Source organism: Patella vulgata, chromosome 9 (genome assembly GCF_932274485.2).
Source record: "Patella vulgata chromosome 9, xgPatVulg1.2, whole genome shotgun sequence".
NCBI classification, from domain to species: Eukaryota; Metazoa; Mollusca; class Gastropoda; family Patellidae; genus Patella; species Patella vulgata.
Window position 1 is genome coordinate 7,968,978 of NC_065887.2, and position 25,833 is coordinate 7,994,810.

At 34.8% G+C, this 25,833-nt stretch overlaps 1 protein-coding gene across 7 annotated transcripts in view; it reads right to left on the reverse strand.

Annotated features, from left to right (window-relative positions):
• LOC126831682 (uncharacterized) overlaps positions 1-25,833 on the reverse strand; it is a 99,360-nt gene that overhangs the window by 20,879 nt on the left and 52,648 nt on the right. For 3 of the 7 annotated variants that reach the window (XM_050562314.2, XM_056103214.1, XM_050562315.2), the window contains one exon: positions 16,429-16,570. In XM_050562314.2, the coding sequence (XP_050418271.2) occupies positions 16,429-16,570 (142 nt within the window). Of the gene's footprint in view, positions 1-12,155; positions 12,344-14,335; positions 14,355-16,428; positions 16,571-20,196; positions 20,614-25,833 lie in introns of those variants that run through there. The other 4 variants (XM_050562313.2, XM_050562312.2, XM_056103213.1 and 1 more) reach the window with 3 other exon arrangements.

A 25,833-nucleotide genomic window follows, 5' to 3' on the forward strand; every position in this document is an offset into this window, starting at 1 on the left:
GTATCAAATACATCAATAAGAAACTATGTTCATTTATTTGTGGTTAAGGATCAAAGATATTTCTCATAAACAGTGATCGAAGGTTGAGTAAATTCTTAACTTAAGTCTGAGAATGCATTATGGAATCTAACCATTTCTGCACTGATATTCCTTTAAGAGAGAGAGAGAGAGAGGTGGAAATGGGGTTTAACATCCACTCGACACAAACTATATAATTGCTAACACTTGCAAGGAGTTCTAGTCTTTAAATTTTGCTGAACTCTTTCTTAAATATTTTCTGGCATTTTTCATCAGAAAATAATTCTCAAATGCACTTGGAAAACTATAAAAAAACAGGAGAAAATATTCCTAATATTTCTTTAGGTTTCACAGCCATATAAATGCCCATTATTTGCTTATCTGTATGTGAACTTGTTGAGTAGTGTGTGTGAAATAGCTTTATTTAATATCCACTTGTTGAGTAGTATTATGTAAATCAATGTATGTATTTAAGGTGGCCTAAGAGTAGAGTAATAATCTTGTTGTTGCGATAATGAAGCTGATTATTGAACAATATACATTTATATAACATATTATAGAGTTCAGATTGTATATATATATACCGTTATATGGGCTTATAGAATATACTCCCTATTGGATTGATCCCTAACTCTAACCCTTAACCTGTTAGCACTTAGACCACCCCAAACTACTCTGACTCCTTAGACTGCCCGAAACATGATACCACCCCCACCCCCCTCAAGTGCCAAAGGGTTAATATATAATACAAGTCCCTCCTTCTCACTCCTCCCATATTAACAATTTAACAATCCCCATTGGAAATTATAGTCATGTGCAGTTAGGCCTCCCCTCCCCCCTACACCTATCACTCCCCATTATTTTACTTATAAAAGGTAAACCTATTTGATGCAGGTAGAATTAAATATCAAATTTGTTTGACCCGATGTGTGTTACCTTGATTAACGATACAACCAGATTTTTTCAATAAAATCTATGTTATAAATAGTGATGGGGGGGGGGGGGAGTAGGGGACCCCCACCCCTCCCCCTGTCACCCATTTAAGGTTGGAGGTAATGGGCATTTTTCAAAAAATTTCAAAATTTTAAATTATCACTGTAAACTTCATTGTATAAGCTGTATAATTGAATAAAAAATTTATTTCATCTGCGGTGACATATTTAAAATACCTTCTTGTCACATGTCTCGTACTAGGCCCAATACTTGCTCAGGTTGTACATTCAAGGAGCTGGCCCTGGGGATCACAAAACCACTGCACACAACTCGTTTCAAAATATTACCCAGAAGTTTACAATTTATACCGAATTCGCCCACCCCAACTCCCAAAATATAATTTCTTATACATATTCAATTGATAATCTCTTTTTAAATAACTAACCAAAATTTTTCAATTCATACAAATAAAATTTCCATTAATAATCCTGTTCTTACATCAGCAACCACATTTAAATTTAGTAAAGCTTAAAAAGTGATTTAAATTTTCACAAGGTCATCATAAAATATTCCAGGAACAAATGGAACATTTTAGCACCCCTAACATAATGAGTTTGTGGTGACCCCTGCTGACCTGTGACCCCTGCAGACCTATTACCTGTTTTGTTATATCAGTGTGTGTATGTGTGTACACCTGGAGCCTAGGTAATTAATACCTGCTATAGAAACATTAACACACCTGTAATAATTAACAGGTAACATATAAAAAAATAAGTACAATAGCGTTTGTTATTTTTATAGAACACAGAGACTAGCTGGTCCCTGTCACCTTATTACACCTTCTGACAAACAACTTAGAAATAGTATAGAATGGAATTAGAGAGAGAGGGTTTAAGTTCACTCAACAAAAACTAGGTCATTTCAGGACTAACACATGGTTCAATTTTATTTCAATTATTCACTTATACGTTGGGGCAGTCTTTAGCAGTGGGAGGAAACCAGAGGACCTGGAGAAAACCTGCAAGGTTGGCCAGGTGACCCTAGGCTACTCTTTGTCACCTACAACCTGGGAATCGAAACCACACCAGTTGACTCAATGACAGAATTTATTATACAACGCACACACTCTAACATTCGTCCATCCATAAACAAATAAAGCCATCAAGAAAACATCTATTAACATAACACAGTTTTATGGATAATTGGTATGCTTGATAAGGACTAGTGAAATCTTGTTGAAATGTCCTGTGTATATAATATAGAGATTGTTATCCATATTATCGCTAAATGCCATTCAAAGATTATATCTTTTAACAATGTCCCTTTAATTCAGTTTTTAATACAATAGGAAGAAAAATATGGATATGTATTCTCCAAGAGCTAGACTTTCAACAACTTTTGACATATCATTACTACCAGACCAGAACAATATTTTTATAGAATCAAAGAAGGGATTACAAGACCAAGCTTACTTAAAAAAATAAGACTGTAGTTTTTAATTGTGAACAAAAATAAAACAATGTATTACAGTTTAGATAAAGATATATAATTAGTCTGGGGCCTGTAGCTAGACGGTTTTATTATTTAAAGTACTGGTAAACAATTCTACTATTCACTGGTTTATGCTTTTAAACAATGGTTCAACTTTACAACAATATAGTACTGGTAGACAATTCTACTATTCACTGGTTTATGCTTTCAAACAATGGTTGGTTATTTCTTATCTCTTACCCTATTGTTAATGCAATCTAAGGTGTAAAATAACTACCTTTTCTCTCAAACATGAATGAAATGAGCAGAGCCCTGATCCAGGCCCACCACAAACTTATTTTGCAGTTTGGATAATATTTTATATTTTGATCATTTTTCTACCTGTATTTCAACATACATTATGCAAGAGCTAAATCTGCCAATTTGCAGGTCTTTCTTTAGGCCTGAAATGTTATCTAAATTATTAATTTATAGACATTAATTAACTTATCCAGGCCATAATCAACTCTTGATGTCATTGCTAGCCTGCAATATTTACTGGATTAGAACCCGATCTGCTGTTCAACGCTCATTGATAATTACCGGTAAATCAAAAAATGGATTATCGAGACTATGTTTTTCATTGTACCGACTTTAGTAATGATGATCGAGGCTAGACCCAAAATTCAATCGCTAAATTCTCGATGCAGAGTGGATCAATTTTACTGAAATTTTCAGCAAATTCCCTTTACATTATCTAGTTTATAACTATTATAGTGAGAGCTACTAGCTTTTTATCTAATCTCCCATAATTTATCTTTAATGAACAGGTAATTTAGTTGATTGTATTAATCAAAGTAATACCGGAGTAGGAAGTACGTCTGCTGAATACTGATTAATCTCATTTCTACCCGTCATAATCAACATGGTTTTCATCAGGTAAAACATAGTAAAATTATCAGGTGAAAATAATTCATGACCAGCATGTAATTAGCAAATCTATCCAAGAAATACCTGGGCAATCTTATTACCTTAATTATATGTTATAGATTAAAGCAATCAATACAAATTATATTCAAAGGTGCAACTCAATAAATTTTGATTAACAGGTAATAAAGACCTTATGTTTCACGGTGCTTTCATAAATTAATTTATCTTCTGCCAGTCTGCAACAAAAACCGTGCATGAAATGAAATAGGGTTTAACATCTAACTCTTCTGCATCGTGAGTCACGGTGGCTATGAGGGTAGAACACTGGTTCGCTAGCCTTGAGAGAGAGAGAGAGAAATGGGGTTTAACGTCCACTCGACACAAACTAGGTCATTTCAGGACTAAAATATGGTTTAATTTTATTTCAATAATTCGCTTGAGCAAAGGGGTCTTTAGCAGTGGAGGAAAGAGGAGGACCCGGAGAAAACCCACGAAGTTGGACAAGGCGACCCTACTCCTTGTCACGTACAACCGGGGATTCGAAACCAGGCCAGTCGACTCAATGACAGACTTTATGATACAGCGCGCACACTAACCATTCAGCCATCCAACCACCACAAAATCTACAGTATTAAATACAACCAACCAAGTTGTTCAATTTTACATCTTAAATAGGGCCTACAATATTGAATATTATCCAATTCGAACACTACTTACATGAATAATATGGTCGTTGAGCAGGTCGATATGACAAATTCCACATCTTTAATCCAAGACTGACAACCTGGGTACTAATACCACCCACATAAAATTTTTATCATATCAGAATTTTCACACATCAAATCTTTAATCCATGATACCTTATGAAACTGTGACAAAATAACCTGTTACTGAAATTGTCAGTAGTTAAAGTTGATGCCAACATACATTTCTGGGATTAAACCACTTTAGTCTTAACACTGTCTGGTCACATTTGCTGCTTTGCGAATTTTTTCTGTATACTATATGACGAATAACATAAAAAAATTGTACGAATTTATCTTAATCAAAGTTTGTCCAATTTTTAAAAATTTAACTTCAAGTAAGGCATAAAAGTCAAAATGTCTTAAGCTCTGACACAGAGATTTAAAACTCACATTACGGGTATATAATACGACCGACAAAGTTGTACTTGTAGGATTTTAAAACATAAAAATTTGTGAGAATTCAAATTAAAGTTTGCCTCACTCAAGGCATACAAGTCAAATGTTCCAATCAAAATTAGTTACACTCTGATACAGAGAATTAAAATCCACAATATGCGACCGACCAATATGGAAGTTTTTCTGATTTTAAAACAATTAGATCGATATGATATCTAAATCTTGGTATCCATTTAATAATCCTAAGCACACCTGTCACCTCTACTTGATGGTTATGTTTATATATGAGACCCCCACGGTATCAATTTTTTCAGCTCTGTGTAAATCTTGCGATTAAAATCACTTAAAGATCACCTAACAACCCAAACTATGAGATAAATCTTCGTATACCACAAGATTCAAAGGAAGACATAAAAGATTAGTTTAATATCTACAGGTAGCTTAGTTCACAGCAAGACAAGAAGTATTACGTAAATAAATATTTTAAAAGCAAGCAAGAAAAAAACCAAGCTTGTGGTCAGTTAATTGTTATTTTTTTATTGTTACCTGGCAACTGTCCCATATGTAAATAATGAACATAGTTAAAGATACATTATGGGAGATTCGATAACAAGTTGGCATTTCTCACTATAATAGTTAAAAATTAGATAATGTAAAGGCAATTTGCTGAAAATTTCATTTAAATTGATCCACTATGAACCGAGAACTAAGCGGTTGAAATTTCTGGCTAGCCTTGATCATCATTACTAAAGTCAGTACGATAAACAGCATAGTCTCGATTATCAACTTAATCGTTAAATCGTGTAGGAATGTTATGCAGTAAATCGGCTCATAATCCACAAAAGATCGCAGGCTAGCGATGCCATCTAGAGTTGATTATGGTCTGGATATGTTAATTAATGTCTAATTAATAATTTAGATAACATTTCAGGCCTAAAGAAAGACCTGCAATAGACAGATTTACCTCTTGTATAATGTATGTTTAAATAACAAGATAGAAACTGTTTGGTCAGGAAATTAGTTTTTGCTTTTTTTTTACGCAATGTGTACATTTTTTTATTGCTGTCCCCTGCAACTCTCCCACAAAGAAACTTTGTTCCAATTAAGTAGTAGCATATTTGCATACATAATTAACTATAACCTTTGATGACAGTGACTGTCAGAAACGTTCAGTTTATGATTGCCATTTTCAGATTGCTTAGTGTCTGCTCATTTCATTAAATTTTGCGGACAGTATTTGCAGCTAACATATGGTTTAGTTTGATTTCAAAAATTCTCTTGCAGGTTGACCAACTAATAAAAGAATTAGAGTTTTCAAACATTGTATTTGAGAAATGTGGAGGTTTGTAAGATTCAGGGAGGTTGTATGGCCGAATGGTTAGCATGTGCACACTGTATCATAAGGCCTGTCATTGAGTCAACTGGCATGGTTTCAAATCTCCGGTTGTACGTGACAAGGAGTAGGGTTGCCTGTCCAGCCTCATGGGTTTTCTCTGGGTCCTCTGGTTTCCTTCCACTGCTAAAGACCCCTACACGCAAGCAAATTATTGAAATAAAATTAAACCATATGTTAGTCCTGAAATGACCTAGTCTGTGTCAAGTGGACGTTACACCACATTTCTCTCTCTCTCACTCTCTTGTAAGATTCAACAAGTTTGTAGCCGGCCATACAATAGAAAACTTGCCTATGCCTGGGGCCCGAATTCGCACACAGAGCCCAAATTTGCCCCGGGCCCAAATTCGAAGATTTAAAATATTCACCAGGTCATATGTAAGGGTAGAGAGCGGCTGCGTGATTATACCGGGACCCAAATACCACATATTATGCGGGGGTGGATCATGGCAACGAAGCAAGATGGGCAAACACCCACCCACGTACAGACACATATAGATTTTAATTTCAATACTGGATGGTATTGGATTAAATAAATTAATAAGAATGAAATGAAAATGAAATGAAATGGGGTTTAACGTCCAACTGTTCTGCTCCTAAACTGGGCTAATGAAGACGGGCATACGCCATACAGTGTGCTATGAGGGAAATTTTGCCTGGGCAGCGGCGCTCTGGCCTACTCTTATATCGAATTCCATCTGCCAAGGGATCTTTTACGTGCACGCCAGTATGTACACAGGACCTTGGTTTTTCATCCCATCCGAACGACTAGACAACTGACCTTGTCAGGCCCTCCGTCCTGCATCACGGACGGATTGAACACCCGACCTCCAGGCTAGCGAGCCAGAGTCTTACCCACTTAGCCACCGTGACCCCCAAATAAATTAATAAGAATGATGCTACTTTAACTTTTGACAGTCTAGTGCAATATATTTCTTTTATGCATCGTTGCACAGTTTGACTGTAGTGCGTATCAAATTCACTGTGCACTGTGTAACTAGGTGATTTTAAGGTTATTGACCCCCCAAACAGGTATATAATTTATAGGTGTAACATAGATATAACGAGCTACAGGTAGCCCAGGTAATTATATACAACCTATACCTATATTATACACCTTTATCATGTTCCTCACTTATCTTTATTTATCCAACTGAATTACCCCCCTTAGTCTTCAATCATTGTTTATATTCCAGTCGGTGTTTATTGTTATATTATACACTAATCATTATCTACGTTATTATTATAACATTTATCCAACTGAATTACCAATCATTATCTACGTTATTATTATAACATTTATCTGACTGAATTACCAATCAATATCTACGTTATTATTATAACATTTATCTGACTGAATAACCTGCCCCCACCCCTGACTCCAATCACTGTTTATAGCAATCTGATTAAAACACAGGGCCCTTATTCACGAAAACTTAAACTAAGATAAAATCGAAATTTTAAGAAATACTGCAACTTCATTGGATATATGCAAATTGATTTTACTGGTCAGCCAATCGAATTGCAGTATTTGTTAAAATTTTGATTTTATCTCAGTTTAAGTTTTCGTGAATAATGCGACCTGATCCTACCTATTTCGTTTCGTTTCTATATTTCAAAATTTCGTTTTAAATTGTCTTTACTAGGATCTGAAAGAGTTGTTATCATTATCGTGTTCTGAATAGTGTGAACTATTAGCCAATGAAACGGTCTGTTACGACGAGCTTTAAGCATGTTTTGCACAGAACTGTGGGTAATCCACTAGTAACATCAATGCTGGTTGGTTAATCAAATGTCTGACGTCATAGGGTGAATAGACGCTCGAATGACCTCTGATGCGACCTATCGCTACAACCGGTCAGATCTTCATGTAGTGTAGGCCATCGAAAGTATAAAAAAACTAAACGAAATATAGATCTGTATTTTAATCAGCTTGTGTTTATAACCCGGTTGGTGCTAATTGTTATATCATACACTAATCAATATCTACGTTATTATTATAACATTTATCTGATTGAATTACCTCCCTTTCGTCTCCAGATCATGGATTGATTGGCACAATATAACCCGATTGGTGCCGACATGTCATAAATCACCATTTTATTACGTTTAAAAGGATAAATGTGTATCCCGTAGTGCAGCATGTGACCAATTAAAAAGTAAATGAAACTTGGTTTAATATCTTACTTTTTTTGGTCCATCCGAAGTAATGAAGACGTGTGCAATAAAGGAAGTTTTGCCCAGACAGTGGTCTATTTCAAATTCCATTTGTCAAGGGAGGGAGAGAGAAATGGGGTTTAACGTCCACCCGACACAAACTAGGTCATTTCGGGACTAACACATGGTTCAATTTTATTTCAATAATTCGCTTGCGCGTAGGGGTCTTTAGCAGTGGGAGGAAACCGGAGGACCCGGAGAAAACCCACAAGGTTGGACAAGCAACCCTACTCCTTGCCACGTACAACCGGGGAATCGAAACCCCGCCAGTTGACTCAATGACAGACCGTATGATACAGCGCACGCGTGCTAACCATTCGGCCATCCCCCCCCCCCCCATTTGTCAAGGGTTCTTTTATGTGCATGCCAATATGTACACAGAACTTCGGGTTTTTTTTCATACGAATGACTAGGTAGGTGCTTGTCCTTGCCAGACCTTTTCTCAGCCAACACCTTTCAAATCTCCTTGTTAGTGCGTCAGCAACTTATTCACTTACTGGTAGTTCATTTCCATGTTAGGGCAGTGAGACCTCAGTTACATTCATGTTAGCAAATATGTCGAGGTCCATAAATTTATATTTAATATTCTGTGGATTCTAATCTCTCCATAGAGATTGAAATATGTCACAAGTATCTGATAAAAATCTTGAAGTGGGATGACCACCCAAATTTGTTGATAGATGGGACTGAAGTATATACTATAGGGTCATCCTTTGATGTTCGTGTACCATTATTTCAAATACATTATTTATACTCGATGAAATATTGGACTGCATGTGTTGGGTTTTGTCTGTACTCAACCATATATTGGACTTGCACAACGATTTCAGTGAAATGCACATGTAGGACAGACAGTGACTGTATTTTAAGTGCAAATATATTATTTATATTATACTTAGTGTCTCACTCTAGAACATATATATAATTACACTTAACATACATGTAAATGCAGTATCAATACATTACTTAATGTCTCACTCTAGAACATATACAACCACACTTAAGTGCAGTATCAATACATTACTTAACGTCTCACTCTAGACCATATATAACCACACTTAACATAAGTGCAGTATCAATACATTACTTTATGTCTCACTCTAGACCATATAACCACACTAAACATAAGTGCAGTATCAATATATTACTTAATGTTACACTCTCTAGACCTTATAACTACACATAAGTCATAAGGCCAGTTTCAATATATTACTTTATGTCTCACTCTAGACCATATATAACCACACATAAGTCATAAGTGCAGTATCAATATAAGTATCAATATATTACTTAATGTCTCACTCTAGACCATATATAACCACACTTAAGTGCAGTATCAATATATTACTTAATGTCTCACTCTAGACCATATATTACCTAAGTGTCAAGTATATAATATTATACATAATGTAAAATTATACAAATTGTAAAAATGTAAAGTGATGAATTTATAGAGCATCTGAACTCCAACATCAATATGCTGGTCAAATAGGCATATTCAGGACTATTGGATTTTGGGACTGGCATAGGTTAAGGCTTAATTGCTCGTATATTACTAGACATTAAATATAGTTGAATATACCATCTGGCCACTTTCACAGGGTATTTTTTTTTTCGAAAGACATAAATTGATAATATGAAGGAGATTCTTTGTATTAAAAATGCAACAAAAAGGTTCAACCCATTGGCGTAGGGGGTCAATCTCAGTTGTAGCGGAGGCGGCTGGGCTATTTGCCCAGAAATTTTCTTTGTCACCCGAATTTTCAGAATGAATGAATCAATCATTAACTAAAACGAGTTTTCCACAAATGTTATTACGTGAGGTGTTAAACATTATTATATTCAAAACGTAAACCGTGAGCGATTTCATTTTAGAATTAAACAATTATATTTCTATGATATATTGTCTCATTCTCTGATGATTGTGCCCCGAAAAACGGAAATATGGTTGTGCTCTCAACCCCACCCCTCGGCTCCTATGCCTATGGTCCAAGCATTGACCATTTCAAACAAATTGGCAATGTATACACATCATGCTTTTAAGGAAAGGGGGGGCACCTGCTTAGTCTATTTGATCATTATACATGTATGTACCAGGTTATACTTCATATTTTCATTTCATTGTTATACTTTGATTGCTATATTTTCATTGTATCATCCCAATGGTACATGTATATATCTCATAATATTTTCATTTCATTATATCATGTTATTCCAATATATTATTCCATGTAAAATATATTTTTGTATGCATGTATATTGATGTATGTGTATGTTTTTGTATAATGTTCTTAATGGACGTAATATGCAAATACAAAAGTTGAAGTTGAAGTTGAAGTTGAAGTGGCATTCAAATAAATCTTAGCATAATATTACAATAAAATAATCAGCATTTGGTGTGAGTGCTACTATTTCTATGTGAAAGAAAACATGCCAGTATCTATGATACAGCTGAGATACTGGTGTAATTACAACTGTTGACAAATAAGTCTTTCTAGTTAACAATTCAATGATGCATCTAGCTCAACAGTTAGGCAATTCAGTAATGTATCTTGCCCAACTGTTAGACAATTCACTGATGGGTCAAACTCAACAGTTTGGTAATTCAATGATTCATTTGTAAAATGTGACTTTTTTCATACCTCAAAATATCTCCTTCATTTTCACATCATCAACTGTTAAGATTACAACCCAAACACAAAATGGCTACTGAATTCGGCTGTCTGGAGAATTTAATAAGTGAACCCAGAGTTTCAAGTTACACCCAGTGTAAAGTGATAAATTAAGGTCAAATTGAAGTGCCCCCTGACCTACGACCCCTGAATGGACACCACATGGAGTAAACAATCAAGACATTGTCCAGTCATTCCAGTCATACCCGTCTGCCATGTCTCTTCTGCTCATTAAAGACATTTTACCTTTGTTCTCAACTTTTAAAACATTCTATAATCCCCTTCACACAGCCAGACCATTAATTTAATTCAGGTCTGTTAATCGATTCCTTATCATACTTTTTAAATTAAAGTTGTTCAAGTATTAAAGTAGCTAAAATATTATACAGCATATAAATTATTTAGGGAGAGGGGTTTTACATAGGCTGTTCCCCAATCTGAATAAAAATATTGTCTATAAAAAAAAAAAGAAAAAAAGTTGCTCAAATATTTCTAAGACTATTCAACAGATTTATAACTCTTAGTCTGCTAATAGTTATGTTGAACAAAAATGTATAATTAAAATGCTTATAGGAGCTTTTGTATTCCAATTAATTATGTTCTTGCAACTATGTCTGTTTTAAATTTGTTCATATTATTATGTTCTAACGTGGTTTCCCTTTGTCAGTGGTGTAGGACAAAGGGTCTGTGTACATATTGGTGTGCATGCAAAAGATCCATTTGCAGTTAGAATTTGATAAAGAGAAGGCCTTATCGCCACTGTCTAGGCAAAATTTCTCTCATAGCACACATCTTCAATAGCCCTGTCGGAGCAGAACAGTAGGACATTAAACTCTATTTCATGTCCTATTATTATGTTTGTTTGGAAATGAAATGAAATAGGTTTTAACGTCCTACTGTTCTGCTCCGACTGGGCTAATGAAGATGGATGTTTGTGTGGTTTCCAGTACACATCATATCACCTTGTTACGTTTCTTACTCCATAAAGTTTCTTCTATACGAAAAAATCTACTAACCATAATGAATCTTTTTATTAATTCTATCAATTATTTTAAAATCAATTAATCAAATGTTAAAACATTAAAATCTATTCTATTCTAGCTCCTGAGTCCTGCATGAATATTATATTATGATCAGGTCTGAACTTGATTTATAAGTATAATATACATGTAGCTATATATACATTTATTCTATCACAAAATTAAAACATGTTCAGAAACTATTCACTTCAGTGATCCAAATATAACTCGATTCCAGAACGGAACACTTAAGTTTACACTACTCAAAATTTAACCGTTCTGTTCTCGGAACTGTTCCTGGCATGATTAAAAAAGGAAATATAAACAAAGTAAGAGTTTGATAATTTACTGATCAGCTTACCTCACAAATAGATTTGCTTCCTGTAAACCTGATAATTCAGTACAAATATTCCTGGCACACATGGATATACACAAGTATATAAAACCTAATCCCAAGCATCATATCCTATCAATTTTCTGAAATATTCCTGGCAGACTGATTCCAAATCAGCAGGCCTCATCTACAAGTAGATTTCTTTGCTAATGTTTATCATAATAAAATTCTAAATTAGACTCATCGTTTAGATATAAACTCAAGATTCAGTAAACTTGTTCCCCTGGTGGAACATCTCCGTCAGCTTACTTCAAGTACAGTGTAACAACATTCTAGAATAGGCTTACTGTTCAGAAACATACGCAGATCAAATAAACTTGTTCCTTGGAATCAGTTTCTTGTAATCAGTTCCTTATAAAATGGTGTAACATCTCTGTCAGCTTACTTCAAGTACAGTGTAATAACATTCTAGAAAAGGCTTACTGTTTAGAAACATACGCAGATCGAATAAACATGTTCCTTGGAATCAGTTCCTTGTAAAATGGTGTAAAATGTCACTCAACTTACTTTAAGTATAGTGTAATAACATTCTATGACTGTCTCACTGTATGTTTAGATACATACTCCAACAGGATCCAATAAAAGAGAGAGAGAGAAATGGGGTTTAACATCCACTCGACACAAACTAGGTCATTTTGGGACTAACACATGGTTCAATTTTATTTCAACATTTCGCTTGAGCGTAGGGGTCTTTAGCGGTGGGAGGAAACTGGAGGATCCGGAGAAAGCCCACGAGGTTGGACAGGCGACCCTACTCCTTGTCATGTACAACCGGGGAATCAAAACTATGCCAGCTGACTCAATGGCAGACCTTGTGATACAGCCCACACGTGCTAACCATTCGGCCACCCAACTCCCTATAGGATCCAATAACCATATTCCCTAGATTATACAGGATCCAATATACATGTTTCCTGGAATTATATCCTACAGAACCCAATACACATGTTCCCTGGAATTATATCCTACATAACCCAATATACATGTTCCCTGGAATTATATCCTACAGGATCCAATATACATGTTCTCTGGAATTATATCCTACATAACCCAATATACATGTTCCCTGGAATTATATCCTACATAACCCAATATACATGTTCTCTGGAATTATATCCTACAGAACCCAATATACATGTTTTCTGGAATTATATCCTACAGAACCCAATATACATGTTCTCTGGAATTATATCCTAAAGAACCCATATACATGTTCCCTGGAATTATTATATCCTACAAGATCCAATATACATGTTCCCTGGAATTATATCCTACAAGATCCAATATACATGTTCCCTGGATTTATATCCTACTTGATCCAATATACATGCTCCCTGGAATTATATCCTTTGACTGTTTTAGATATAAACAGATCCAGGTATATATATATATATATATATATGATATAAGAAGAAAGATGCAGGTGAGTCATGGTATAAGGTAAACAATATCCCAGGTATATATTTAGACAAGCCACAACCCTGATTATTCCAACATTTCAAAATTTCACCATGTTTATATCTTTAACACATTTCATTCACAAAAAAACACAGGTGCACGATAAACTGGCTATCTTTAGAACTACTTAGAAAATTTAATAAACCATTTGGTTACATTTAGAATAAAAATATATACTCAAGAGAACAAAAATATATCAGGAGAATTTTGACATAGCAGCACATTAGTACTATATTCCACAAATCAAAGGAGAAATTTGGTTTAACGTCCACTCGACACAAACTAGGTCATTTCGGGACTAACATATGGTTTAATTTTATTTCAATAATTCCCTTGCGCATAGGGGTCTTTAGCAGTGGGAGGAAACTGGAGGACCCGGAGAAAACCCACGAGATTGGATGGTTATTATCAAAACAAAAACCATAGTTACAATATTTCTAAAAACATATTTGAGATTTCTTTGTTCGATCATAAAATACTTTCAAAGCTAAATAAATAACACAAAATATCTGAAGATTTGGACTCAAGACAAATCAACAAGGGGAGCTTACTCTAATGCTTATTTCAAACAAGACAATAAACTGATTATTTTTTAGAACAAGGTAAAACATTCTTCAAAATAAACTATGGATTTTTTTGTTTAATGTGAAAAAAAAAATTGCGAAAATATAAAAATAAATGTTACAAACCTCCCCATGACGAGTAACGACACCAAGATGGCGTCTCCATGTACCAAGACAAAAATTTTGTGCCTCCGCAAACAATTGTAGTTTGCGCTGTGACTTTATGGAATTCGAAAAGAGGTCACATGACCAAACAGTATGAGCGTAATGTAAACAGATGGGACAAACAAACGTTGTTTCTATAGTTTTTGTTAAAGAATCAAATCATAAACAGTCACCATTTTAAACACTGAGTTATGTTGACACGGAAAACAAACGATTGTGGAAAAATGCTGTAAGAAGAAAAACATAGTTAAACATTTGTTATTCTTTTTGTAGAAGAAAATCACGAGTAAAGATATAGATTAAATAAAACAGGGTTTAGCATCCTTATTTTCAGCATACCGAGCTAAATGAAGATGGGCATACACCATGAAGTCTACTGTAAAGACAGTGGCGTTTTCACAAACTCTTCAAGTGTTTTTTAAACATACATTATGCAAGAGCTACAGTGTTATCTAAATTATTAATTAGACATTAATTAACTTATCCAGACCATAATCAACCCGCGATGTCAATGCTAGCCTGTGATATTTACTGGATTGGAATCCGATCTGCTGCTTAACGCTCATTGATGATTAAATCAAAAAATGGATAATTGAGACTATGTTTTTATCATACCAACTTTAGTAACGATGATGATCGATGCTAGGCATATAATTCGATCGCTAAATTCTCGGTTCAGACTGGATCAATTTGACTGAAATTTTCTACATTATCTAATTTTTAACTATTATAGTGAGAATTGCCAGCTCTTTATCTAATCTCCCATAATGTATCTTTAAGTGCAAGCCAACATGAACTGAAACTGGTCACAGAAGCTTTTAAAATTCCTAGAATCTTTGGAATTTAATTGGTGTCCCGGTAAAATCCTCTACTTTATTTTAAACATAATTTATAGAAAGTAAAATTAACCTTGTGTCAAAAGTTCGTTCTAAAAACAATCAAAATATTATATTGTGATATAAATAAAACACAATTAAAATAGTTCCTCATTTTTGTGATTTGTGCCAAAACAAACCTAAGACAGGTTTGTTTTGTTTACATGAAGAAAACATCCCATCATTTGATGTCAACAACTATACCACAATAACGATTATAACTTCACACCTAACCAATACAACTATCGGTATAACTAAATGCCAGTTATAACTTCACACCTAAACAATACATCTACCGGTATAACTAAATGCCAGTTATAACTTCACACGTAAACAATACAACTATCGGTATAACTAAATGCCAGTTATAACTTCACACCTAAACAATACAACTATAACTAAATGCCAGTTAAAACATCAATTATAAAAAATAACTTCACACAATCAAATAGTTATAACTATATAACTTAAATAACTTCACATGAACAGTTATAACTTTATACCTCATATAACTTAACATGATCAAATAACTATAATTTTATACCTCAACAACTGTGAAGCGACATTAGAAGATGTGAAACGTGGTGGGGGGTATAAAGCCATAAACACCAAAATATAAACATGTCAGTTATATATGTATGTAGGTATATAATATACATGTATGTGAAAGTAGACAGGTAAAACAATTAACACCAAAATATAAACATGTCAGTAATATACCTGTAAAATATATTATTAGAGAAACAGTCACATATGGAACAGGGCTTTAACTTCAAAATTATGCCAGTCAGTGAAATGTTTAAAGTATTTTGTTTAGTTCAGATTTGTTTCCCACAGAAAGATGTTAATGAAGATGATTATGATGAAATGATGATGACAATGATGTTAATGAAGATGATTATGATGAAATAATGATGTTAATGAAGATGATGATGATGATATTGCTAATGAAGGTGATTATGATGAAATGATGATGATGATGATGATGTTGATGAATATGATGATGATGATAATGCTAATGAAGATGATTATGATGATGATGACAATGATGTTGATGAAGATGATGACGATAATGATGATGATGATGATGTTGTGATGATGACGTGATGATGATGTGATGATAATATTTTACACATTTCAAATGCAAAATCTGTGAAACTATAAAAACATCAGACTTACCATGTCCGTGTGTAGTTCCAACAGCCACCGTGAATTTATGTCCCCGTTTCTTCTTCTCTGCTAGACAGGTGGCCGAGAGAATATTATTGGTCACCTGTTGGGCAGTGTCATCGGAGGTAACGTACACACTCCCACAACGAACCTGAAACATAAAAAGTAAAGGTTTTTAGAAAATAAGTTGACTCCAATACGGTAATCATCTGTCAGATTCGGGATATTTTGACACCACAGAACAACATAGGCAAACGACTATAATATTTCTCCTATTACCTGAAATGAAAAGGGGTTTGGACTATTGAAGATGGGCATACACCATGCAGCGTGCTAGGAGGTGAATTTTGTCTGGACAGCTGCACTATGGTCTACTCGTATTTTTTCCAACTGTCAAGGGTTTTTCATCCCATCCGAATGACTATACGTTGTCCCTTGCCAGGCCCTTTTTCCTGCACCACTGACAAGGGAGAATTCTAGAGGTCAACCTCATACAAATTTTGAAACAAAGACATGACCATTTGTTGTTCTGTCTGTAGTGAAAGAAAAATTTGGGGAAAAAAGAGACCTTAATTTAACATTGAAGTCTATGGGAAAATGCTGGTTTGCCTCCATTTGAATGCTGCAGTGCTCTCCCTTTATATCACAGATGTATAAAAATGAGTAGAATCCAATTATAAGTTTCTGTTATGTCGGGGGGTTGGATGGCCGAATGGTTAGCACGCGCGCGCTGTATCATACGGTCTGTCATTGAGTCAACTGGCGGGGTTTCGATTCCCTGGTTGTACATGGCAAGGAGTAGGGTCACCTGTCCAACCCCGTGGGTTTTCTCCGGGTCCTCTGGTTTCCTCCCACTGCTAAAGACCCCTACGCGCAAGCAAATTATTGAAATAAAATTGAACCATGTGTTAGTCCCGAAATGACCTAGTTTGTGTCGAGTGGACGTTTAACCCCATTTCTCTCTCTCTCTTTCTGTTATGTCAACCATATATCTTTGTTTATTTGTTTTATTTTAACCATACATCTTTGTATATTGTTGTAGGAATTGAGACCTAACACATTACAGTACAGGATCAGGTCAGAGTGGCATGAACCACACTAACAATACAAGATAGAGAGAGAGAGAAATGGGGTTTAATGTCCACTCGACACAAACTAGGTCATTTCAGGACTAACATATGGTTCAATTTTTATTTCCATAATTCACTTCCACTTATTAGGGGTTTTTAGCAGTGAAAGGAAATTGGAGGACCCGGAGAAAACCCACGAGGTTGAACAGGCGACCCTACTCCTTGTCATGTACAACCAGGGAATCGAAACCACACCATTTGACTCAATAATGACAGACCTTATTATACAGGTGCGCTAACCATTCAAACATCCAATAGCATATGACAGTTGGGAGAAATAATGAAAGACATTAAACACCTTTTAACACAATTTGTTTACAACCACTGTGAGATAAATGTCAATAGTTTGAGTGAGTTAACGAGTAACTTCCTGTGATCAAAGTTTATTAAATCATCAAATACAGGATGTTTATTTTACACGGTCATATGTTTAATAGTTTTAAAAAATATTTCATGGGGAGATAATCTATGTTATCTTCTATTGACATAATCTCCTCCCATTAATCTCAGTCAATGTACTGGTATATAGATTAAAGTAGATAAAGCCACAAGTTCTACTATATTTACCACAGATAAATAAAAAAATCATGGAGAGTTACAAATGTCTTCATGTGATGTAATGTATATGTGGAATACGAATAAAATGAAATGAAATGGGGTTGAATGTCCTACTGTTCTGTTCTGATTGGGCTAATGAAGTCAAGCATACACCAAACAGTGTACTATGAAGGAAATTTTGCCCGAGCAGCGGCACTGTGGCCTACTCTTCTTTTAAATTCCAACTGCCAAGGGATCTTTTACATGCACGTCAATGTGTACACAGGGCCTCAGGTTTTCTTCCCATCCGAACAACTAAACAGCTGTCCTAGCCAGGCCCTCCGTCCTGCACCATTGACAAGGAGAAACAATGTTGAAAAATCCTGATGAACCCAATGCTGGGATCGAAATGAAATGAAATGGGGTTTAATGTCCTACTGTTCTGCTCCTATGCTGGGCTAATGAAGACGGGCATACGCCATACAGTGTGCTATGAGGGAAATTTTGCCCGGCCAGCGGCACTATCGCCTACTCTTATATCGAATTCCAACTGCCAAGGGATCTTTTACGTGCATTCTAATGTATACACGGGACCTCGGTTTTTTCGTCACATCCGAAGGACTAGACAGCTGTCCTTGTCAGGCCTGCTGGGATCGAACACGCGACCTCTAATGTGGTTCCCTATAACAGAGAGATACCCAATCTTTATCTTGCAATTATATATAGACAATCAAGCTCTGAATATAGATGGAAGCGAAAGACAGGGATTGACAATATCAATCAGAATAGAACACAAATCCTATTTCATTTCATTTTTTTAAAATTTTGGTTTACTCGTCTTTACTACACTAGGATCTGGAAAAGTTGTTATATATCCCCGTTCCGGTTGATGTGAGGAATTAGTCAATGAAACGGTCTGTTGCATTGAGTTATTGGAGCTTGGCGCACGGAACTGTTGGTATCCTACTAGAAACATCAACGTTGATTGGTTAATCAAATGTCTGACGCCAAAGGGTCAAAAGCTGCTCATATGACCCCTGACGTGACCTTCCACGACAACTGGTCAGATCTTCATGTAGTTGAGGCCATCAAAAGTATAAAAAAGCCAAACGAAATATTGATCAGTATTTTAATTAGATTGTGACTTGACAATATAATAAAACATTCATTTAGTGGCTCCGTCCTTTTGGAAATCCAGCAGGTAAACAAATGATAATTTCAACCTCAATGTTTGATCTTTTATTAGACAGGGTTGGGGAGGGAGGTGTATGATTCAAAAAGTGCACATTTTTATCATTTACCATTCCAAAAGAATGATTTTTGGAACTGTAAATGGCTTTGTTCTATTTTTCTAGTTTTGTTTTGAACACATGGGTATAAAAAAAGCGGACAATTGGACCAAGTCATTAACACCTGATTTGAAAACGAAGTGATTCTAGATGTCCCCAAATTAATGGATACGTCACACATCCCACCAGTAGCGTGCAGAGAGGTGATGACCTCAAGCATCCATTTCAGTGGGCATCCAATCAGAGCAAAATCAAATTAAGTTTTATTAAAGATTGAAAATGATCGCTGTTAACTTTGTTGTACAAGCTGCCATAATTCATTTATGTATATCATCTAGGCCCTAAATACTAGGCCCTATACTTGGGTTTTGAGGGTATAGAATTAAAGGGACATAAGGTAAGTTTAGACAAAGAGCTGACAGTTCTCGCTAGTTAAAAAATATTTAATAAAAACAACATATGCTTCACTCTGAACCGAGATATTAGTGATCCAATTTTAGGCTAGGCTCGATCGTCATAACTACCGTTGGTACGATAATAAAAAAAGTCTTGATTATCCATTTTAACGTTAAATCATCCATCACAAATCGTATTCAATCCACTAAATATTGCAGGCTAACGATGGCATTGAGAGTTGATTATGGTCTGGATAAGTTAATTATTGTCTAATTACTAATTTAAATAACATTTCAGGCCTAACGAAAGACCAGCAATAGGCAGATTTAGATCTTGCATAATGCATGTTAAGGAGTTGGCCAAAACCCCTGCATGCCACCTCATCATAATCATGAAGCTTAAACGATCCCATGATACATACTTACCTCTGATTTATAACTGGACGATTTAAATCCATCTGTTAAAATATAACCCACGGATGTCCTGTTTGGGTTCGTAGCCGTGTAGGCAAACCACACCATGATGATCAAACGATTATATCATCATTCACGTTAAAATCCACTCAGACATTACACTCTAGGCATGGTAAATCTTGTATACCAAGTAGTCAGATTAAAATCCACTTAGATATAATTGTTAACAGGGCAAACAGCTGATTGTCTCATTCACATATTAATCCAATTTAGTTCCACCGCTGATCGTTAATCCAATAATATCATTGGAATATCATTTAACGTTTTCGTCATCACTTAATATAAGTAAATTGTAATTTTTGTTGAAATCTATTTTCAAGTCACTGGCAGCACTTCAAGTTTTTAAATTTCCAACCCGTTTAACAATTTCTACAAAGAATATAAAGTACGAATTAGGCCTGACCAATTTGAATTTTTGTCTTTCGTGAGCACATATAAATATTTCACTTCTTATTTCTTCCACAAAAAAAAAGTAATTTAAAAAAAAAAATTACTTTGTTGTGTTTCTAAAATGATTTAGTTCCAAATTTTAAGTTTTGAAATTTTAAACAAATTATCTAACTTGAAACTGGAGCTGCTATTTATTTATCAAAACCACAAAGAACTCAAAATTAAATTGGTTTGGCCTCAGAAACACAATTAACCATATTTGGATCCCAATCAACCAGAGGTCGATCTGATCACTGTAAACTACTACACCAGCATCACAAGTTCAAAATAAAACATTGCAGAAAATATGAAATAAACGAGTTGCCAGACGGTATGCCGATAAAACTGTCTAGGAGAACAACACGACACATAAACAAGTTGCCAGACGATATGCCGATAAAACTGTCCTGGAGAACTGCAAGAAAGAAAAACCAACAAGACAAACCCATGGACAAGATACAACACTCGGACATTGCTAGCCATCAACCAAACAAGTACTATCAAATTAAACTAGAAGTGCAATGCAGTGATGATGGATTTCACTGGTGCCACGTTACCCTTTAACATGAGAGTCATTTCCAGTACCAATGAATCCATAAACCAAATAAGTACTATATCAAATCGAATAAGAGAAATATTTACTGAATAAGACGACATACACGAAGGTCTACAGTACATTAACTGATAAGTCAATCATTGTATTAAGTGTAATAGAATTCACCACGCCTAGTCGAATCACATACAAACTATACCAAACCGAGTCTAAACATTATCTTGTGTAAATTCTACATCCAGAAACCATACAAATATCAAATTGGAAGATTGGGTCAAAGTAACTCACAAATGTGAACAAAAAAACCCTGAAACATTATTATACATGATTTATCAATTTGAAAACTAAATAAAAACAGTACATACATTCTCTATGACTTTACACAATAAAACTAGTAGATTAATAACAGATGGTTTATTTAGAATACTACAATGTCACTATAGTTTTATTATTTACAATACTACAACTTCCCTACAGTGTTATTTCAATCTTTAAACACAAAATCAAAAGCTGAAATAAAACATTCAGAAATTTATTAACATCCATCTAAGTTTGTGATTTGTCAGCAACTTCTAAATGGCAGTCAAACAAGTTACCTAGTCTACCAACAGTCTAATATAACAAGTTATTCAAATTAACCAACACTGCCAAATCACCAACAATAAGGCCATAACAGTAAGAATTTCTGTTTTTCAGAAAAACCTATAAAAATTTTGCTTATTATTTATTTATTTTTTTTGGTGGGGGGAAGAAACAAATTAATGTAAATGAAATGAAATGGGATTTAAAGTTCTACTCCACTAATGAAGACGGGAATATGCCATCCAGTGTGCTATGAGGGACATTTTGCCTGGACAGTGGTGCTATGGCTTACTCTTATATCGAATTCCAACTGCCAAGGGATCTTTTACATGCATGTCAATGCGCACACGGGACCTTTGTTTTTCGTGCTATCTGTATGACTAAACAGCTGCCCTCCGTCCTGACAAGGGGAAACAACGCTTTCTGGGCCACCACAGGAATTGAACACGCGACCTCAAAGCGAGCAAGATAGCATCATACTCACTTAGCCACCGCGACTCCCCATATTAATTGAACACAAAAAGTACTTGGTTGATTTTTCAAAAGATTTCAGTCCCAAATCTTAAACAAAAATCTTTCCCCAAAACCCAAGTGGCTATTATTACGAACCCGAAGTAAAGAATGAAATGTTGTTTAATGGCATGCTAGGGCCAACAGGGCTATATATTGCTAAAAACATCCCATAGAACCAGAAATTAAATTGGATTGACCTAAGAATTCATGGTCTGTGTAAAGTGGTTATATAATATAATCTAGCCAGTAAATATATGAACCAGGTGTTATATACTGCTTGTATATAACAACAATAGACTATACGCTGTAAATCTTATACATATTAGAGCATTTAAAGGTACTAGGCCATAAAAACAGCATATCAACTTTACATTCAATTATATCTTAATGTCAGTCAACTCCTCAAAACATTATTCTGTATCAAATCGTGTTATCACAGTCTAAAACATTATTCAAGGTCAGTTTTAGTAATTAGGCCTACAGTCTAAAACATTATTCAAGGTCAGATCTGAGTAATCACAGTCTAAAACATTATTCAAGGTCGGATTGAGTAATCAGCAATCACAGTCTAAAACATTATTCAAGGTCAGATATATTAATTACATTACAGTCTAAAACATTATTCAAGGTCATATCGAGTAATCACAGTCTAAATTTTAGACTCTAAAACATTACTCATGAATGTTGTGATTATTATCAGTTGTGACCAGCGCTGGCTAAATGTAATGTACGTTGCATGCACTTCAATTTACATACAGCAAGAAACATCTATCAAATTCAATTTGACCAAATGTTAATTTCCAAAATATCTTCAAAACTAACCTTATTACCGTAATAATTTCTTAATGCTCAAAGGTCAAAAACTTAACATAAATGCATGAAATTTGCTGGGGGGTTTTAATTTGAATACAGTAATCATGAGAAATTTATTAAAGTAATTTTCACTCACTTAAAATTACAATCAGGTTGTATACCCACTCCAAAGCGCAATATTTCCGCCATTTTTTTTTCTGACATGGTTTCCCCTAGTCAGTGGTGCAGAATGGAGGGCCTGACAAGGACAGCTGTCTAGTCCTTCGGAGGAGACGACAAATGAGCTCCTGTGTATATATTGGAATGCACGTAAAAGATCCCCTGGCAGTTGGAATTCGATATAAGAGTAGGCAATAGTGCCGCTACCCAGGCAAAATTTCCCAAATAGCACACTGGATGGCGTATGCCCGTCTTCATTAGCCCAGTATAGGAGCAGAACAGTAGGACGTTAAAACCCCAATACAGAATTCAAACTGATAAATGTTGGGTTTTTTTACCCACGTGTCTCATTTAGCCAGAGTCAGTCACATTTGAAAAGTTATATTTGACCATGTCCCTTTAAACTGTTTAATGTAAACGGATCCTTAGAATACCTTTTAAATTAAACACAACTGTTAAATTGGATTACGAATTTAACAAGATTTAAAGATCAAACATGCATTTAACAATTATAGCTGTTCCATTACCCTCCCTATTTGTCCACCAGCTTTCTACAAGTTAAGCATGAATGTACATATAATTAAGAATGATTGATATCATGTGGTTACATCATTTAGTAAATTACAACAACTTGTAACTTATTTAATCCAAGTCACGTTATCTCACATCCTGTTCACATCATATCAACGGAATTCCAAACCACAAACTCTAGCGATAAAATTACTCTCTAATACTCTGTAACTAATGATTTAAACACAAAATCCTGTGAACGAATTCAGTCGATTTGAGTAACAGCAAGTAAACAATACCATAATAGAAAGTGGTACCAGGGTGTTCATACTCTGTGTTGTGTTGCCAGGTTAAATGAAAAGTCAAAACATCAGATTCGACCAAATTCAATTGTCAACAAGTCTTATTCTACTGTCAACAAAATCTATGACAGTAAAATAATTCTGCTTTTATTTCCTTTTGACATGAAACATCAAAATTGGAAATCATATACTAGCCATCCTGTGATATTCAAAGCTTAGAACTACAGCCCCTTAAAACATTATCACATACGGATAAATCATTGACTGGGCTGTAAATGCTTTCATACCATCCACTCAGGTATTCTAAATGATTCTGTTACAAACCCTACTAACATTAAACAAACACATGAAAGCACAAATTATCACTTTAGTCCAATAAATCTTTCAACAGACATGTCTACATGTATCCATTAGATTGATATAATAGGGTAAGTTGATTCCTGTCTACATGATGATAATAGGTATATAGCTACTCTTTATCTATCTATATATATACTGGTAAATAACACATGTTCCTATTGTATACTTTATCTGATAGTCTCACATGTTCCTATTGTATACTTTATCTGATAGTCTCACATGTTCCTATTGTATACTTTATCTGATAGTCTCACATGTTCCTATTGTATACTTTATCTGATAGTCTCACATGTTCCTATTGTATACTTTATCTGATAGTCTCACATGTTCCTATTGTATAGTCTCACATGTTCCATTATATACTCTATCTTATAGTCTCACATGTTCCTATCATATAGTCTCACATGTTCCTATTGTATACTTTATCTGATAGTCTCACATGTTCCTACTGTATAGTCTCACATGTTCCATTGAATACTCTATCTTATAGTCTCGCATGTTCCTATCATATAGTCTCACATGTTCCTATTGTATACTTTATCTTACAGTCTCACATGTTCCTATTGTATACTCTATCATATAGTCTCACATGTTCCTATTGTATACTCTATCATATAGTCTCACATGTTCCTATTGTATACTCTATCATATAGTCTCACATGTTCCTATTGTATACTCTATCATATAGTCTCACATGTTCCTATTGTATACTCTATCATATAGTCTCACATGTTCCTATTGTATACTCTATCGTATAGTCTCACATGTTCCTATTGTATAGTCTCACATGTCCCTATTGTATAGTCTTACATGTTCCTATTGTATACTTTGTGAATATAGTCTCACATGTTCCTATTGAATACTTTATGAATATAGTCTATGGTTGTGGTCTTTGTTCCATTTTATAGCCATATGTCATAATAGTAGCCTATTGTGTATGAGGCAGAGTATGCACATACTTTCTAGAACACCTGATACCACTTCTCATTTAAGGAAATACAACTTAACTTGTACAATTATACGTTGTCAATAAAAAAAGAAAAAACATAACCATCATCATTATTATAATCATAAATTAATTTCCACTTGATGTGATCACAGTCACAATGTTCTACAGAACAGCAGCATAACAACTGTAGTAAACACAACACATGGTATTATCATAATTTAAATAGTAAGAGCAGGAGGACCACACTACACACAAACAAAACTGAATAGACAAACCTTTGGACAAGACACAAACTACACAGATATTATAAGCTATAAACAACAAATATACTAATCTTTAGAACTGTGATGATGCATCAATCTGGTATATACATTGTAACACATGGCTAAAACAGGTTATATTGCACAGTTGTAAACTCA